The 20857-nt window shown below is 35.2% G+C and overlaps 1 protein-coding gene across 1 annotated transcript in view; it reads right to left on the bottom strand.

Annotated features, from left to right (window-relative positions):
• The window catches only part of LOC136025797 (mitogen-activated protein kinase kinase kinase 4-like), a 131618-nt gene that overhangs the window by 18602 nt on the left and 92159 nt on the right, over nucleotides 1-20857 (bottom strand). The window contains exons 8-11 of the mRNA XM_065701787.1: nucleotides 15520-15793; nucleotides 12708-13063; nucleotides 7382-7543; nucleotides 2871-3888 (exon numbers count right to left, since the gene is read on the bottom strand). Coding sequence (XP_065557859.1) covers nucleotides 2871-3888; nucleotides 7382-7543; nucleotides 12708-13063; nucleotides 15520-15793 — 1810 coding nt within the window. The remainder of the gene's footprint in view (nucleotides 1-2870; nucleotides 3889-7381; nucleotides 7544-12707; nucleotides 13064-15519; nucleotides 15794-20857) is intronic.

Here is a 20857-nt window from a genome sequence, read left to right as displayed (position 1 = left end):
AACCGAAAAAATAAATGTGAAAAGTTTTTTTCAACTTAAAGTAAGGAGCATCATTAAAACTTAAAACGAACAGAAATCATTACACATATGAGGGGTTTACCTCCTCGTAATACCACGCTCTTTACGCTAAAGTATTTTTAATAATTTCAACTATTTATTATACGGCCTCTGTGATCCAGGGGTCATTCTTAAGGAATTTGGACAAAATTTAAGCTTTAGCGTAAAGATTTGACGAGGGGGTGAACCCCCTCATATACGCAATAAAAACATACGAATATGGAAGTTCGTTACGTAAGTTAATTCGTAAGTTACGTATATTTTTTACAAATGAAAACGATCGTAAGAAATTAAAAGTTTTAGTTGCCTTTTTAAGCAATCAAAAAAATTGGAGGGCAACTAGGCCTACTCCCTCGCTCCTTTTTTTTATCTCAAAATCTTCCGATTAAAACTATGAGAAAGACATTTAGCCAAAAAAAAAATAATATGCAAATTTAGTGTTAATTATTTATATGCGGAGAGCCAATATCAAAACATGCATTAATAAAACTTCCAGGAAATTAAATAGAAAAACAACTTTTTTATAACTAAAAGTAAGGAGCGACATTAAAAATTAAAACGAACAGGAATTACTCCGTATATGAAAAGGGCTTTTCCTCCTCAACGCCCCGCTCTTTACACTAAAGTTTTTTACTATTTTAAAAAGTAGAGTTAAAAGAAAGAGTCAAACTTTTGCGTAAAGAGCGAGGCGTTGAGGAGGAAAAGCCCTTTTCGTATACGGAGTAATTTGTGTTCGTTTTAAGTTTAAATCTCACTCCTTACTCTTAGTTAAAAAACTTGTTTTTTTATTTAATAACACACTATAGCAAATCCGTCAAGAGGTGAACAAACTATGGTCGTTGGACCAGATACGACCTCAAAATGCTTTGCCATCTATGATAAAGCCAAGAAACTGACATTTCGAAATAAACTTGTATATATTTGCGTGAGTTATGTGTCTCTGTAAAATATATCAAAATCAAACTGAGACTGCACAATAGGCAGGTAAAAGAAGGAAACATCTCACTGACCGATTCCCTAATTCTGGCTTCACTTCCCCACTTAAAAAAAATATAGTTATCTAAAGTATAAAAAACCATTAGATATTTGGGGACTTCCAATACCAGGAACCACCATTCCTCGATTTCAACTGGGCCTTAGACACTAAATGAAGATAGAAGTTTACTTTTAATAGAAATGGCCCACTTAAAGCAATTTCTGTCTGCTAATAAACCAAGTCAGTGACCAAAAACTAGTCTGATTTTTATACAAGTCTTGACCAAATAAAATTTCTACAGAAGGAAGACTGTGCAGAAAAAGAAAAATAAATATGCTTGTTTTTCCTCAAAATTTTTCTAACCGTTAAAACCAAAATATGAAAGAATAGATCTTAGGACTTTAACTAAAGTCACACAGCTGACACGGATACAGTGCGGCACCTAAGTAGCGGCAACAACAAGGAGGACCAGAGGCATCAAAAGATACCAATTCAATAACGAAAAATAACGAAAAACTCATCCACATGATATGAACTCAAAGAGTGTACTCATCCCGCAATCGGTACATCAGTTGCTGCTGTTTTATAAAAGCCTATATAATATTTTATTATAGCTTATTGGTTATAACAATTGTTTTTTCCTAAATGATTCTGATTGGATATTTTTAATCTTGATGTTTGTAAAACTGGAGTGCTGTAACCAAACGTCACTTTTATAAAAGATGCTCTTACGAACAGTCAGAGGTGGCTTTAGGGGGTGACAGAGGAGGCATTTTTTTACGATTAGTACGAGCAATTACACAATTGCAAATAATCTGTACACGTTTTAATCTGGGTTTTCTACGTTACACACAGTTTACAGAATACAGTTCAATTTAATCGCACTAATTTCCTTAGAGAACAAACCAAAATTGTCCGTCGTTATAGTGGAATCTTTATAATATTTTATTGCCTTCTTTTGGCATCAGATATCTGATTTTTATACAGTTTTTAGTAACCCTGCCACCAACTACCATCCCCTTGTCCTGTAAGAAATTCTTCTTCATCCCTACTAACCATTTCCTATCACTTCCAGCCCTTATCCGTTGTTTTGTGGAAGTATATAGCAGTTCGTAGTGATTTAATATATGCATGTGTTTTTATTGTTTGTAAAGACTACGTAAATTATTCTTGTGCTAGGGTGTATTTTTAAATAAACCAAAGTCCAAGTTTCCTGTTACAAAATCAAAAAGCCACTTCCCTCTGGGATGGAACTGGAGACCTACAACGTGTAAACCCCATTAAGTAAGTGTGATTTACACCAGCTTGTGATTCAAATACAATAATTATTATCAAATTTGTCACTCTTGCCACATATTCTTCCCATACCGTATTAACCTTCTCCTGCCCAAAAGGGCTACATGTGCCAAATTTCAGCCCAACTGGTCCACTCATTTACTATTGCAAAGCAAACAGACAAATAGTCAGACAGTTCTGTAAACAACAATATTAGTGTTTATAAAATAATGTTAAGGGTATAAGTAAAACTTTTTATTCAATATTCATTTAGTCGACGTTTGGAGTCTGAATCCTTGTCCCTTTGAACACAATTATTTGACTCTCCTATAAAAAAATATGAGCGCAAACAGAAATTGACAGATATCAAGATTAAGAAAATTATATTTTTCATCAATTAATACAAAACCAGTTAGTTTTATAAGAGTAGAACGAAGTAAAATAGTAAGTGACGGAGATATATAGAGAGCAAGAGAAAGAGGCATGGAGCGAGAGGACAAAGAGAGTGAGAGAGGAGCGAAGGAAGAAAGAGAATTAGGGAACAAAAAAGAATTTGACTCACTCTTAATATCCCTGTGAGCAATACCGTGCTCATGTAGCTCACGAACAGCTTCTAACAGTTGTCTCGAATATCTTCTGATCAACACTTCAGGTAAAGGCCCCTTCATTTGCTCAATGAGTGACTCCAAGGTCCCTTCTGAACAATATTCCATAAAGATTAGCATTTCCTCCTTGTGAATCTCAACACCATAGTGGCGCACGAGGTTTTTGTGTTTGATGCCCTCAAATATACGCAGCTCATCAGCAAGCTTTCTCAGAGCTCTGAGGTCTCCTTGTGAGATCGGTATCTCTTTCATGGCATATACCTCCCCAGTTTTTGTGTTAATTGCCACAAACACTTTACCAAACCTTCCTTGACCTATTTTAACACCTCTCTGCCAGGGGAAATTTACAGTTTTTGATTTAATCTGAACTTTGAATATTGGACAAACATCTTTCACTTTACCGATGGTTCCAGCATTTTGAAGGAAAGAATCTCGCTTTTCATCTACTTGACTGACCGACTTGGCAACGTGTATTTGCCAATCACGGACAACTTTTGTACCATTAGAGGTCAGTGATTGTGTTGAGCTTGACATCGACTTTTCATAATCGAAGCGTGGAACACTAGAATATGTAGTAGCTGAGTATGAAGTTTCAGAAGTTGACATCACATCAGACTGATCATCAGAAACGCAGCGAGATCCCTTTGAGGCAAACAGTGATCTTCTATGAGGTGAGTGTAGTCCCGAAGACGCAAAGCCCCCATCATCTGATGTTCCAATTACATGCGCAAGACATTCACTAATATTCTTTTTAAATTCCTCAAATTCAGAGTCACTTAAGTAACGAGTATGCTTGGGGTCACAAGCAACAGTTAAAAAGTTCAAACCATGATGAGCCCACTTAGGGCGTACGCCTCTTCCTCTTTCACATCGATCAATGGCGTGTCTCATCCATTTTCTGGCAAGTTGAGTTATATTCTCCGCAATATTCGACCTGAATCTCCCCATATTTAGTCTCTGAAGTTCTCTATAGTACTAAAAGAAAATAAAACCAAATTGAGACACTAAATAACAACAAACAGGCATTTATTTCCCACCACATTTAGTTGGGAATCGAAGTCCTCTTCTGGTAAATGTGTTTAGGCAGAAGCATAGATATCCCCATCCTCCTTCCCACAGAAGTTGACCTGAACCCAGACTCCGGGTCCATAATTAAGACATTACATGTTACTTCTAACTGACTATTGATTAGATACAACAGCATTGTTTGTTAGATGTCTTAACGACTAGAATTTCAGTGTCACCCACTTCCTCTTCCCCATTCCAGAGATCAATTAGTCACGAACCATTGGAAAACAAAACTAGGACTCTAGCTGTTACCCCTCGTCATGAATGCACATAAACAAGACACATAAAATTCCCTTTATCTCTATAGAAATCCGGAATATCCGTTGTGTCAAAAGCCATACTTGGAAAGCATGCTTGGCATAATGCTTGACAATCGCTCCCCTTTTCCTTTTCGTTCAAAGGTGACTCGTCTTAATTTTAGTTGCTTTTCCAGTTTTTTGGTTTACTGTCTATTGATTTTAACCCTTTATTCGACTCTGTTGTTTTCTGTGCCTAGAATAGATTAGTCCTGTATTTGTATTTCTTCGTACATTATTTAGCATTGGGGTTTTTGCCAAAATATGTACTTTTTTCTTCACTTTTACACAAATCAGCACATCTACTCTCAATTTCAAATCTAAATGTATTCATAGGGTGGGCATAGGGAAACTACCATTCTTTCAAAAAAATCTTAAAGCTCAATTTTATAGCAACAATAAGCGACAGCTTTGTTTTTCAGAGGCAGAAAAGAGCCGAAGAAACACGGCAAAGTTGATATTACCTGGGAGGGTAAAAAAAAATCTTTTAGACTTAGATCTTGCAGAGGGTTTGAGTGTCATTGGTAGAAGTTTTAGCAAAATGGATGAATGTTTCGAAATTTTGAGAGTCGAGTTATGAGAAAAGGTTGGAAAACCAATGCTGGATCACCAAGGACATCAAAGTAAAAGCCTTTCCCATCGATTGGAGCAATCTTGGGTCTGTTCATGCGTGAAATCTACTCTATCCTAAAATTTTTCTTTTTTTTTTGTTTCAAAATATCGAAGTATTTAGGGCAGGGTTGCCTGGTGACAAAAATCACCAAATTTTAGTGATTTTATTGGTTAAGTAATTTTCTTCAATAATCTAGTGATTTATGTACTAATTTAGTGATAATTTTGCTTAGGCAATATAGAAACCACTAAAAATAGTGATAAATCACTAAGGGTGGCAACCTGATTTAGGGCAGTATCGCATATTGTCCAATGTTGCCAAGTCAAACCACAAAAATAAAAATAGGCAAAACTAATTAGTTAAACTTGAGCAAGTTTTTTGTCCACAAGAATTCAAACATTAACAATCTACTAATTCCCATAAACGATTAAACCTTCAGATGGGAGCTATATCTTATAAAGCTGATTGATACCAAAGTTTTTACCTTATTTTTTGCTGATTTTTTTCATTCACAGTTTCCTTTTAATTGAAATCTCCTACTATAAAAATTTCATAATTGAGGTCTTTTTCATTAAAAAAAGAATGCCCAGTTTTTCATAACTTTTTAATATATATATGGTTTTGTCAGTCTACAACTGTCAAACAATCAAACTTTCTTTCTTAACAGTTCTAATTGCTTTGTATGCCTGTGAGATATGGACCCTTAAGCTGAAGGACGAGCATAAAATTTTGAAATTCGAAACGAAATGCCTTTGCTGTATAGCCGGAACATACCTCAACAGAGTCTCTAGCCAACATCTTCAAGAACAGCTGAAACGAGAAACAACAATAGTCTAAAGAATGTGACTGCAACAATTAAAGAGTTCCCAAAGGTACGCCGCACGACAGTCATTTTTCTGATAGACTAAGGAACATCATTATTATTTATAGCAGGAGTTTTAAAGCAAGCGGATGACCGCACATCCTATGAACAGCTGATCCGTCAGCGTGTAAAGGACATGGCCCCAACAGGAACCACGTGAGACACAAGTAAAATTAATAGTTTGAGCGATCTGTATTATCAGGCCATAAGCTGTACGAAAAATGTGGTTCGATTTCATTATCTTAGACTATAATAAAAGAAAGATTAAGATGGTTAGGTCACATCTTATGGACGTCACGTCGTATGACGTCAAAAATTGATGTTTTCGGCAATCAAGGTTCTAAGTACAGAAACAACTAAGTGCATCCAGCTCTAACAGAAAGACAAGACAATAAGACAAGACTTGATAAGACAAGCCTTTCCTGAACTTTACTAAAGGAAGGTAATACCGATATAGGACGGTAAGACTTAAGATCATTAGATGAATAAGAAGGTTTTAAAGCTGGGAATATCTGAGCAATCTTCCAAGCCTCTGGGAACTTTTGACTTGACCAAATAAGATTATAAGGACTTAAGAGGGCTGTATGAACCACCTTGTATGATGCTCTGAGTCCTCAAGCAGGGTGGGAAAAGATCATGGGGAATAATACAAAGGGAGTGGGATTACATGGGAGGAATTAAAGAGTTAAGCTCAACACAGGGTTGGGAGGAGAAGCACAAACAGCTTTTTTGTGTTTACGCGGCTCCGTAACGCAATGATTTGTCAGAAGCAGTAACAGTATTCGCAAACTAATCTGAAAACGATAAGCAACGTCATGATGAGCTCTTTCAAAAAAAAAAACTTGTCAAATTATTTGAATATGTGAAACCATGAAAAGTTAATTTAAGAGTCGTACGACAAGACTAGATAAAATTTTCTTACTTCATCGATCAGAATCAGATTCAGGTGCCATTAGGCAGGTGTGCAGGCATTTGTTCTATGGCGGGGGGTTTTCAACCTGGCCACAATTTTGGAAAAGCGCAAACTACATGCTAGTTGATTGAAACATATTAGAAACTATATAATAATCGTAGATGTCTAGAGTTAAGAAGATACGGGTTCGAAGGCTCCCCCCAACGTATGTCCCAGGATTCCAGTTTTTACAGACATTTTGTATATTCAAGTTGGATATGTTCGACGTAATGTAGATCAAACTATTTTCTGAGGTTTTATTTTCTGAGGTAATACATCAGCCTCTTGCAGCATCTTACTTAACAGCCACTTAAATAAATAGCTTAAATAACTTCAAAAGAATAACTTCTAAAAAATAAATAACATCAACTCACCAGGATGTAGAGAGCCAAAACTAGCTCAAAAACTAGCTATTTAGCCCTATATATCCTAAATATCCAGGGACCACCCCCCCAAGAACCCATTCTCTTTACGCTAGAGTTTAGCTTATACGTTATGTTTAGCGTAATTAGTATCAGTAATATGCGGAAATTTAAGCATAAACACTGGGAGGCAGCTGTCCCCCCCTAATGTAAATGATAATTCCTATCCATTTGAAGTTTTAACGGCGCTCTTAACTTTCATTTGAAAACAGTTTTAATCAAGAAATAAAAACCAAGGGGGTGTAATTCACTTACCTCAAAACCAAACTTGTAGCATTGATTGAGCGTTTCTCTACCTCTTGACAAAATTGCCCCATGTTCCGGCTCCCCCATGAACGTTTCATCAAATTCTGAGTATTTCTTTTCCACCTCCTCAATAGCTCCTATTACATGCTGACTCACATCTAATGTCATGGCCTACAGAATAAAAAAAGAAACCGGTCATTGTTAAAAAAAAAAAAAAAAAAAAAAAAAACAACAAAGTGCTAAGAACGTCTACAGCATAGTCTGCACAGGAAAAGGGATTGAAGGAGAATGGAATAGTCAGGTGTAATCGCAGAGTGAACAAAAAAGACGATGCCGTCGAAATTGAATACAATGATAAGGAGATAAAAACTATCCTGCATATGAAAAGAGACAGAGGGAGAAAGGGATAGGTCGAGGGAAAGGAAAGGGGTAAATTATCTTTAGGATTCAAAGTGGCTAAAACTGTGGAAGTCGAAAACAATCTATATATATATATATAAATAAGTTGTCTGTCTGTCTGTCGACTGACGTCATTATAAGGATTGAGCTGTATGTAAACTGAAAAAGAAAAAAAACTAAAAAAAGGAAAAAAACTGAAAAATAAAGGAGAAAAACAAAATCTATATATATATATAACAATAAGTTGTTTGTTTGTCTGTCTGCATATGACGTCTAAATGATTTCATCATATACCAATTCAAAAACGAATGTATACAAGCTGAAGTAGCTGAGTTGGTAGAGCGTTATGTTTCAGGTTTTAGGTCCGAGAGGTTCCAGGTTCGAACCTTGAATACAAAAGAAGAAAAAAAACTAAAAAAGGTAAAAACTACAAAAAAAAACTAAAAAGACATTACTAAAAAAACTAAAATAGCTAAAAAACTAAAAAAAGGTAAAAAGAAAAAAAGAAAAAAAAAAGAAAAAAAAACTAAGAAAAAGGCAAAAACTACAAAAAAACTAAAAAGAAAAAAAAACTAAAAACTAATATAAAAAACTAAAAAAACTAAAAACTGAAAAAGAAAAAAAATAAAAAAAGGAAAAAAACTAAAAAATAAAGGAGAAAAAGAAAACAAAAAATAAAAATAAAAAAAAACTAAAAAAGGTAAATGTATTCAAGCCGAAGTAGCTGAGTTGGTAAAGCGTTATGTTCCAGGTTTTAGGTCCGAGAGGTTCCAGGTTCGAACCTTGGCTTTAGCATTAATACAAAAGAAGAAAAAAAATAAAAAAGGTCAGACCGGGACGCAGGGAATATAAATGACGACCGGGACACTCAAAGAGAAATTACAGACTGGGACACCGGGACACAAATGACGACTGGGACGTGTGTGTCGACTGACGTCATGTTTGTGTGTCGACTGACGTCATATTTGTCGACTATAAATTACGACTGGGACACAGGGACACAACTACAACAGGGACGCCGGGGGCACAGGGGGATATATAAATGACGATGGGGACACAAGGAATGTTTGATTGGCAATCACCATCAACAAAGCTCAAGGGCAATCATTAGAATCATGAGGTATAGATCTGAATACGGATTGTTTTTCCCATGGGCAATTATATGTTGCATGTTCAAGAGTCGGTAAACCTGATAATATATTTATATGTAGGTGGGACACAGGGACACAACTACAATGGCGCGTAACTAATATGGCGCGTAACGACTTACGCGCGCGGGGAGGCTTGGGGGGCGCGAAGCGCCCCCACCAACTAGGTGTTGGGGTGGCGTGAAGCGCCACCCCAACAGCTAGTATGTAATAAAAAGAAAATTTTATTCCCAATATATTGACTACTGAGGAATTCAGAGGCTAATATGGCTAAATCCGTAAAAAAAAAAGTCAAACTGTCGATAGGATCCAAACAGAAGGTTCTGTGCTTATTTTGGTTTATTAGTTTAGGTGCTTGTTTGACTCTAACTTGATACAGTGACATACCCTGAAAACAGGGAATAAAACCACAAAACTCAGAATAGAAAGTAAATCAAACGGTTCGTGGTAGCAAACTGTATGGAGCAGCCCGGCTCAATAGTAACGGATGCACTAAAAAAACAGAATTTTGCTACCAATAGATACGTCAAAAGAATCAGTTTTTCACGCTGATTTCAAATGTGAAAATGACACATTTTTCAAAAAAATTACACATTTTTGTCATCCAAGTCTTGATTTTTAAATGGTAATAAAAGAAAAGTAAAATTTCAATTTTCTACCTCCAGAAAAGCTACAAATTAATGGAAGGGAATAGCGCTGCCTAACGGTGCCAGTAGCACACAAACAGTGCAGAATATAAGACAGATGCCATCACCGTATTTAAAATTTAAACCACGCGAAGAAAACAGCCATAGGCGGAAATTTCAAATCAAAATGCACGCTGAATATCTGAGCTTAATTGGCTTCTTGATGGAGTATTTGATGTAGCCAACTGGTACATACTTAATAGTAAAAAGTAAACAGCATGCAGTTTACCAAAGCTGTATGCATAAGCAGCAACTCCCATTTTTAGGAGTACTGGAGGGGTATCCAGAGATGTCTTTCCTTCAGAATAATCCATCTGGCTTAAAAAAGCACCAACAAATATGACAAAATTACTAGATTGAAACTGGTTGAATGGCTTACATATTGAGTAACTAAAAAGCTTAGCCAATAAAGCCAATTACGTATAGAGCCTATTGCGATTGCATTGTCATACAAAGTCTATTTTCAATTTACTGTCGGAATTGATTGTCCCTAAAACTTTTATAAATGTAAACTTGCCTTGTTGGCCGCCCAGACACAAATTCATTGTGTGTAACATTAATTTAATCAAATGTTTCTATTTCTTTCATGACGTCACAAAAAGGTCTTGATCCCAAGATAATAGGATAAGGTTAAGTTTACTCCTTTTTGAACTGATTTGGAAAATATTATATATTCAAAGCTCTAAATAAAGATTTGACAATTAAATATGATACCACTTGTAGCAAAAAAATATGACAAATTTTGTGACACACTATGGAATCTGAGACGACACAAAAAGCACATTTTCAGAAAAAATATGACACACTAATTTAAAAAAATTTGGCAGCCCTGTTTTTAAGTTGCCAAAGAAAATTGCGGGGCAACTAAGCCCCCTCGCACGCTCAATTTTCCCCAAAGGCACCCGATCGAAATTTTGAGATAGTCATTTTGCTCAGCAGAGTCGAAAAATCTAACAACTATATCTTTGAGGATGATTTAATCCCCCACAGTCCTCGGGGGAAGGGCTGTGATTGGTATTGGTTATTGAGAAATACACAGAAGTTTTCAGGTTTTTTTTTCGGTGGCAGAGGGGATTGCATGGGAGGATATTTCTACGGAGGAAGTTACTATGGGGATATTGAATTTTCTATGAAGAGAGCGCCAGATTTCCAAGCATCATTTAAAAACCGATCAGAAATTGAGTAAAAAAAACGATTTCTTTCAACTAAAAGTAAGGACCAACACTAAAACTTAAAATGAACAAAAATTATTACGTAGATGACGGGTTCACCCCGTAGTCAATAACTCGCTCTTTGCGCTAAAGTTTTTTTAGTACTTTCAAACGAGCTGATTCTTCTAATTAAACGGCTTTCGTGATTCAGGGGTCATTCTCAAATAATTGGAACAAAATTCAAACTTCAGAATTAATAGCGAGGTATTGACTAGAATATATAAATACTGAATATAAATATAAATAATTTAATACTTGAATATAAATATTTTAAACTTTAATAAAAAGTTCTCAGAATCGTTATTCGTTAGACAATTATCAAGTATCCAGTTACAACACAAGCCTATTGAAAAGGTTATAACCTGAAAACAGCCAGCTAAATCGAATAAGCAAGGTTGTTCTTTTAATTTTAGATTTTACTAATTATAATGGCGAGAAATCCTAGACATACATAAGCCTAAATAAGCAATTTCATCCTTTTTTTCAAATACACATCTATACGATTTTTTTCCCAAAAGAGCAAATGTTTAGAAATTTCATTTGCCAGGTAGCAGTGTACATAAGAAACAAGGCGTGGTCAAAACATTTATTGAAACCATAATTTATCTATTTGTAGTTAAGTCAGCAGGTAGATGGGTTATCCCATTAAGCAACAAATGAGCTGTGCAAAATTCTTAGTTTTCTGGAACTTAGAGCACCGACGCCTCAATTAATTATAGCTGAATATATTGCAGCTCAATTTAAAGTTTCGCGTTCTCCAAGGAGAATCTCACGGCTAAGCTATTACGAATATAATTCTGGAAAAAGAGTATTCCTCATAGTTAAAATTTACTTAAAATACCAAGGACAGTGGGAATAAAATTTAATCGTCTGAAATGGTTAAGTGGAAACCTATCCAACCACTGATCTTATAAAATTAGGAAAAAATTCAAAATTGAAATTTTAATTCAACAACAACCTCAGTATGCACGTATTCAAACTTTGTTTAGCAGCGAGTGCCAGGTTTTAAAATTTGAAAAAGGGAAACGTGGCTGCAAAGCCAGCTACAGATAAGTTAAAATACTTGGAACCAAATTGCTTAAAAGGATTTGGCTTTCTTTCAATCTTCAGAAATTAAGAAATTGTTAATGTTTGAGTTTCCATGGGCGAAAAGTGTAGTCAAATTTATGACAAACATTGGCCAATTGACCTAAGATGGGTCAAGGAATTTTTTTTCCATATTTATGTCATTTTTATTTCAAAGCACATTCTCTCAAAGGGAAACGTGGAAGACAGCATTTGATATTCTGCGGAGTGATATGAGCACACGAGTATATAAGTATATGAGCATAACACTTGATGATCACAAAGCACAAAAGCTTTTAAATCGAGATTTCACAGATTAATTGAGAAACTGTGCAATTAGTATTTGATGCCATACCCCATAAACTGAGTAGCAGGATCGATTAGCTAACTACATCTCCAAGCATCTGATTTGGTTCAAAACACGCTTCAAGGTTTTCAGTTTTTAAAAACATGTCTTTTCCTTCTGTTGCTCGCAAAAATGGTTAGAAATTTTTTTTTAGAACAATATCGTCCAACCTCAAATACCTTGACAATCTTCCTTCAAGCAGCTCTTACCACTCACAGCCAAATAACTCGGACAGGCAGGTAGAGGACGGTGGAGGAGGTGTTCGGGTCTGGTGACTCACGAAAAAACATCAAGTTATTCTAAATATTCCAATTTTACCTATAGTTCACCTATCTTTTTCTATTTTAACCCGCCCCATTCCCTATGATTTCCCAGATTTTCAAATTTCTAAGAGCCATTTTTCAGCCCCCCCCCCCCCGTAACGAAAATATTAAGAAATTAATGCCTCTTGAATTATAAAAGCCAAGAATTGGTTCTTACTTTAAGCTGATGCAAAGACTCAGCAACTGTAGGATGGGCTGGTTTCGCTTCTTCAATAAGGGAGATTGAATCTCCCATCAGCTTCTGGAAAAACCTCCTCTTTACTGGTAGGTCCTGTGCAGAGTCGGTAATCATTAACAGACCTTCGCATTGAACCTCTTCAACGTTGAGATGCTCTTTTCGAGATTCAATAACAACAGCTTCTCCTCTATCTCGTCGCACTTCATGATTTCCTGCATTCAGGACAATAAGGTATCCGTCTTCGTTAGCTGATTCAGTTGAGTTTTGTCCTTCATCCCAGAAGCAGTCCAAATTCATTAATCGCATGATATATCTGTTGAGCCATCTGACACAGCCTGAAATAAACAAACGAAAAATATACTGTATCTTAGATGGCAACGGTAGAATCGTTTTCAGAGTATTGAGCAGCACAGATAGAGAGCGGGAGTTGGAAAACCATTTAGGAGCTGTAGTTATCCGTGTGATTTATGATTTTGGTAATTTTGTCCCTCGATCTGCAACTGAATATATTTCTTCAAATTTTATATGAGAGGAAATAGATCTGAACAAGGTGGGGGAGGAGTGACAATAAGTTTTTCACATCTGAATGATTTATTCATTTTTCATCGCTTAAAAAATCGGCCTTTCAGTAATCAGAGCATTCAGATCTTGCTTTGAAGGGGTTTGAGCTTAGAGAGAAAAGGAACAAAGGATGAAAATTTTGTCCCTCGATCTGCAACTGAATAAATTTCTTCAAATTCTATATAAGAGGAAATAAACCGGAACAAGGTGGGAGAAGAGTGACAAATAAGGTTCTCACATCTAAATAATCTATTCACTTTTTATCACTAAAAAAATCGGCCTTCTCAGTAATCAGAGCATTTAAGCTTAGAGAGGAAAGGAACAAAGGACGAAAATTTTGTCCCTCGATCTGCTACTGAATATATTTCTTCAAATTTTATATGAGAGGAAATAAATCTGAACAAGGTGGGGGAGGAGTGACAATAAGATTTTCACATCTGAATAATTTATTTATTTTTTACCACCTAAAAGATCGGCCTTCTCAATAATCAGAGCATTTAGATCTTGCTTCGAAGGGGTTGGAGCTTAGAGAGAAAAAGAACAAAAGATGAAAATTTTGTCCCTCGATCTACAACTGAATACATTCCTTCAAATTTTATATAAGGGAAAATAAATCTGAACAAGGTGTGGGAGGAGTGACAAATAAGGTTCTCACGTCAGAATAATGTATTAATTTTTTATCACTTAAAAAATTAGCCTTCTATGTAATCAAAGCATTTAGATCTTGCTTCGAAGAGGTTTGAGCTTAGAGAGGAAAGGATCAAAGGATGAAAATTTTGTCCCCCGATAAGGGGTGACAATAAGGTTTTCATATCTGAACAATCTATTCATTTTTTATCATTTAAAAAAATCGGCCTTCTCCGTAATCAGAGCATTTTGATCTTGCTTCGAAGGGTTTGAGCTTAAAGAGGAAAGGAACAAAGGATGAAAATTTTGTCCTTCGATCTGCAACTGAATATATTTCTTCAGACTTTATATAAGAGGAAATAAATCTGAACGATGTGGGGGAGGGGTAACAATAAGGTTTTCACATCTGAATAATTTATTTATTTTTATCACAAAAAAATCGGTGTTCTCAGTAATCAGAGCATTTAGATCTTGCTTCGAAGGTGTTTTAGCTTAAAGAAAATTTTTGAAACATTGAGTCTTTAAAGAAAATAAACCATGTTAAACTTGAATAAAATTACTTGTAAATTAAATTACTTGTAAAGTAATTTGAAACGAGAGCTGGGGGTCATCACATCTGTACGAGTATAACGTAATAAATAATGTATAACGCAAAATGACAACTTTATATACGATATATAGCATAATTGCAGTTATAAGAGAAGTTATAAACCATCACTTGTTTCCAATTTTGATGTCTAACACCATTTTAAATTGTTTTTTCCCCTTTTAACCCCATATTCACCCTTACATTCTTTACTTGAATCTTTGACTATAATCATGTCGTATTAATAATTATTTTGAATTAATTTTAAATTACAGGTATTTATTGTCGTTCCCTTTTAAATTTGTGTCTTTTTTACACTTTTTACTTTTGCTTCATAATTTTTTTTTTCCAAGACATGCAATTTCAGCATTGTCGGTGTGTGAAAGCTATTTTATTAACTAAAACTATTAAAAACCATAAAAAAGCCAATACTTAAAAATCATTTCAACAAATAAAACTTTTTGCCTCTGAAAGCTATTTCATAACAAAAAATAATCTTATATGAACACTAATAGAAATCTTTGCCGATGTAAAGGTTAAAAGTAGAGAGTTATTACACAGTAGTAACGCCTTATTTAGAATATTACAAGATGTTTTACGTTTTCTGTATGTAGTTTTTGGTCTTACAGGGGGTAAAAAAGCTACTCCTTCTTGCCCCCTCCCCTTGTGGGTAATCCTGTCAGTAAGTAAGTAAGACGGCACTAGACCCTTAAGGTCCAAACTGACCTTGCTGATCTCCGTTTCGTGGCCTTTCAGCGAGGAAATGCAATTTGGGATTGGGGACCAGCCATCCTGTGTTTTCGCACACTCTTCTGCTTACCTTCTCCAGTTACCCATTTAGAGCTGGGTCGGCTCTGGCTAAGCTTACAGAGTCACACCACTGACCCACATCCCAAAACAAACAACTGGCTACGCTTGGGAACGAGCCCGTGCCCCGTGAACAAAGAATTCTAAAACCAGCGCACCAACCACTTAGCCAGGACGACCTCGGTACTCTTGACATAACTTCAAGATTACCTGGTACATAGAGACGATATTGAGTAGAAATATTTGTTTCCACTCTGACATGGCCAGTATCAAGCAGTTTTTTAATGACTTCTTTTGAAGGCCGAGAAAGTTGAAATTCCGACGCTCTCTTTAAGTCTTGCTGCAACTCTCGCACAAAAGACAACATCTGCAATGCACGTTCCTTGGTTGTGAAAAATACTTTTTGAACATGTCTAAACATGTCAAGTGCAGCTTGCTTCCCTGACACCTCCTCAAGCTGAACATAATTTCTGCCTTCATTTAACTGTAAATATTAAAAAAAAATTAGTTTTCAAAAACAAATATTCTACTGCAGTATTTTACCTTTTTTGTGTCTATCGTCTTAACTCGTACCTCTTTACTTTTACCTCGTTCTGCATCTTCTGTGCACCATTTTGGAAGTAGTAAATCCCACAACTTTACGTACATTTGGCAAGTTCAACACTAAATAATGAATTTTCTTGGATTCACTATTAACTGAGTTGAACTAATTGCATCTGAGTATAAACGTGAAATACAAAAGTTTGGATGAAAGTAGTCTATACAAGCGTGTATGATATTGATAGTTGCACCAGAACGTGCTAGATATGATTGTCGATAACTCTCTTGTTCCCTTTGTCTCTCTTTTAGTTGTTGATTGTTGGTAATTCTCTTGTTCCCTTTGTCTCTCTTTTAGTTGTTGATTATTGATAATTCTCTTGTTCTCTTTGTCTCTCTTTTAGTTGTTGATTTTTGATAATTCTCTTGTTCCCTGTGTCTCTTTTTTAGTTGTTGATTGATGAGAATTCTCTTGTTCCCTTTGTCTCTCTTTTAGTTGTTGAAAGTTGATAATTCTCTTGTTTCCTTCGTCTCTCTTTTAGTTGCTTTAGTTGTTTTACATGGGAGTTGTTTTTCAAGGAGAATATTATGTTTTGTGTGGTTGTTTCTTAAGATGCAAACGAAAGAAGTTGTTTTTTATTGTCTTTTTTAGTTATTCTGCATGCCTTCACAATTAACTGAGTGGAATTGCTTAATTCAGAGTAGACATCTATCTATATATATAAAAATAAGTTGTCTGTGTGTGTGTGGGTCTGTCGGGTGACGTCATGTTTGTGTGTCGACTGACGTCATGTTTTCGACTGACGAAATTACAGACCGGGACATCGAGACACAAATGACGACCGGGACACCGGCACATAGGGAATATAAATGACGACCGGGACACTCAAAGAGAAAGCGACCGGGACACAAGGAATGTTCGATTAGCAATCACCATCAACAAAGCACCGGGACACAAATGACGACCGGGACACAATGTTCGATTAGCAATCACCATCAACAAAGCACCGGGACACAAATGACGACCGGGACACAGGGAATATAAATGACGACCAGGATACTCAAAGAGAAATTACAGACAGGGACACCGGAACACAAATGACGACCGGGACAAAAGTGACGACCGGGACACCGGGACACAGGGAATATAAATGACGACCGCGGCACTCAAAGAGAAATTAGAGACGGGTTGTGGAGCTGCCTTTCAAAACTAGTTGTCTCTTTTGTTGTTTTTTATTAATTATTTTGCATGTAGTTATATACAGGTCTAACTGCATTGGATATCTGATAATGTATATTTTTGCGATCGAAGTTGATTAGCGAAAAAAAAATAATTATTCTGTAGTCTTATTCTGTATAGTTCTCTGTAAACTTATTCTGTATAGGTCTACTATTCTAACAAGTAGGGAGGTCGGGAGAGAAATATTTTGGCAGAGCAAAGTACAAACTCAAATGAAACTCAAACCTTGGGCAAGTCAACATTCCAGTGGAGGAACTATAGATCATTTATATTTTCTGCTACTTTTGCTGTTGCCATTCTGGAGTAAGAAATCACACGACTTTGTTTACTTCATGCAAATCAAGCCCTAGATGGAAAGTTTCCAGGAATTTACTATCAAAAGAGTTCCCTACACTATAATTTACTCGCCATATTGTCGCCCTACCCATCAGTCATGAAGTATGAAGGTATGAACTTAAGAACAATTTTTTTCTTTTTTAGCACATTTGGAGATAAAAGCGCTTTATTATAAACCAGTTTTAGCTTGTATACTACTAATTTAAAAAAGTAATGTCAACCTGGTCATTAAATGGGGGTTAAATGTCTACAGCTTCCCCCCCCCCTCTTTTTCTAAGTATGTTTAAAGATAAAAGTGTTTTACCATAAATTTTCTTGTAGTTCATGCAACATTAAAGCGAAAAAGATTTTAAACCTATTAATTCTATGTTGATAAAATTCCTAAAACTCCAAGCGATTTTCTTAGTCTCTTTTAGCATATTTAGAGATAAGAGCGTTTTAGTATAAGCTTTTTTAGTTTATTTACCAGTAAATTAAAAAAAATAATAATAATTTCAACCTGGTAATTGGATGCAGGTTAAATATCTACAACTTAGACTATTTTTTTATATCTTTTAGCACATTAGGAGATAACAGCGTTTTATTATGAATACTTTTTAGCTTATATGCTACTAAACTGAAAAAATATTTTAACCTAATAATTTTACATAGGTTAAATGTAAACAAACAATTTCAGCCTGATAACTGGAGATGGATTATTATCTGATAAATATAGATAACTCTGGACAATTTTCTTTTTTTTTCACGTTCGGAGATAAGAGTTTTAGCTTCAATCTATTTTAGCTTATTAGCTAGCAAATTGAAGAACAACAATTTCAATATGATAAGTGGATGTAGGTGAAATGTCTACAATGTTAAATGATTTTTTTTTTAGCACATTTGGAGATGAAAGCCTTTTATTATAAATCTGTTTTATCTTAAGTACAACAAAATTATAGAACGCTTTCGACCTGTTAATTAAATGTGAGTTAAACGAGAGCTTTAAACGGTTTTCTTTATCTTTTTGTGACATTTGGAGATACCGACGTTTTATTACGAATTAAATATAAAAAAACAAGGTTTTTTTAACTACAAGTAAGGAGCGACATCAAAACTTAAAACAAACAGAAATTATTCCGTATATGAAAGGGGTTGTCCCTTCCTCAACGCCTTGCTCTTTATGCTAAAGTTTGACTCTTTCTCACAACTCTACCTTTTAAAACAATAAAAAGCTTTAGCATAAAGAGCGAAGCGTTGAGGAGGGCCCTTTCATATACGGAATAATTTCTATTTGTTTTAAATTTTAGTGTTGCTCCTTACTTGTAGTTAAAAAAAACTTATTTTTTATTTAATTTCTGACCGTTTTTGAAATAATGCATGTCTTGATTTTGGCTCACCACACATGAATAATTAAAACGAAATTTGCATATTATTATTTTTTTTGCTACATGACTTTCTCATTGCTTTGATTGGACAATTTTGATAAAAAAAGGGGTGGGGGAGGAGGCTTAGTTGCCCTCCAATTTTTGGTTACTTAAAAAGACAACTAGAATTTTTTATTTTTTTTATGAACGTTTTTATTTTAATAAATATACGTAACTTATGAATTAACTTACGTAACAAACTTCTACATTTGTATATTTTTACGACCCCCGTCAATACCTCGCTCTTTACACTAAAGCTTGAATTTGTCCCAATTCTTTAAGAATGACCCCTGAATCACAAAGGCCGTAGAATAAGTAGTTGAAATTACTAAAAATACTTTAGCGTAAAGGGCGATGTATTGTGGAGGAGACGAACCCTCTTACATACGTAATAATTTCTGTTCGTTTTAGGTTTTAATGCTGCTCCTTACTTCCAGCTCAAAAAAATGTTTTTTCATTTATTTTCTCATTTTTTTTTAATAATTCTAGAAAATCCTAGGGCCCCTTCATGGAAATTCTTTTCCCTCATGACAAATTCCTCCGTGGAGAGATCCTCCCGCGTAACCCCCTCCCCCAAACCAACCCCACCTCTCAACGCAAAAAAATCCCCCTGAAAACGTCTGTACACACCCCAATAACCATTACTATATGTAAACAATTGTCAAAGTTTGTAACTTCCAGCCCCTCGTCCGGAGACTATGGGAAATTAAGTCGTCTCAAAAGACATAATTATTAGGTTTTTTGACTATGCTGAACAAAATGGCTATCTCAAAATTTTGATCCGGCGAATTTGGGAAAACATGAGCTTGGGAGGGGACCTAGGTGCCCTCCAATTTTTTGGTCACTTAAAAATGGCACTAGAATTATTAATTTCCGTTAGAATGAGCCCTCTCGCGACATTCTAGGACCGCTGGGTAGATACGACCACCCCTGGAAAAAAAAAAAACAAGAGCTAATAGCTCATATGACACTTGTGACGAGGTCGGAAGAGCCAAGACCTCATAGGGCATAGGCTATAGCGAAATTCTAAGAATCAATAGATTGATTAAAAATTATTTTGGAAGGTCTTTTTTTTTTCACTGATTGATCCCACCTTCTCTCCTCTCAGTGGCACCAATAAATCAAAACAAAAACCTTTTTAACATTTACAAAACCTAGATGCCACATACTCTTCAATTTACTGCAAAATAGCAGCCGAAGAATGGTCTTCACATTATTTTACTACTACCCCTAAACCTCAGGCAAGTCTTAGGGAAAACCAGAGACCTGGCAGGGTAATCATCATCACTACAATGATTGTCCAGACTATACATTAGTGGGTTGAAGTCATACGTAACAGGTTTAATTATACGTCCTTCAGCATTAACAACATCTAATTTTTTATGAGAACAAAATAAGTTACTTCCAGAGTGAGGGAGTAATTAAGATTTAAAAATAAAACAACTATTTTCCGTTAATTTTAAAATGGTTTACTGAAGTTGCAACAAAAATATTAATACAGCATAGTTCACGAGAAAGTTTTTGGTTTAGGAATCAAAACACTGAACAATATTTTTCCCCTTGTGTTGTATTCTTTCATTTAGGAGATCTGCGCTCCTTTTTGTTTTGACAGGTGATAAATGAATTGAACTGAATTGAATAATATTTTGCAATAAAGGAGTTATGAGTGTCAGATATTTGTAAATAAATTTGTAACTCAGCAGGTATTCGTTTAGTCAAAAACTTAGAATTTATAACTTCAATTGGAGTTAGCCTTAAAAAAGTTTTTAATTTATATAACTACTAAACTAGCGAAGATAGGGGTCCTGCCATGGCAAGACCTTACTGAATTTTTTTTTTTTTTTTTTTTTTTTTTTTTTTTTTTTTTTTTTTTTTTTTTTTTTTTTTTTTTTTAACTGGGAGACTTGGCACAATTTTGTCTTTATCTTACGTCTCCAATCTGATTGGATATATATTAAATCTGACTTATATAAGTCTTTTGGGGCGTTTGAGGGTGGAAACTCCAGCCTTATTTGTGGCAATAAATCTTCGT

This window comes from Artemia franciscana, chromosome 4, assembly GCF_032884065.1.
Source record: "Artemia franciscana chromosome 4, ASM3288406v1, whole genome shotgun sequence".
NCBI lineage: Eukaryota > Metazoa > Arthropoda > Branchiopoda > Anostraca > Artemiidae > Artemia > Artemia franciscana.
Note: the sequence above shows the minus strand (reverse complement) of the source record. Positions and strands in the feature narration are given on the sequence as shown.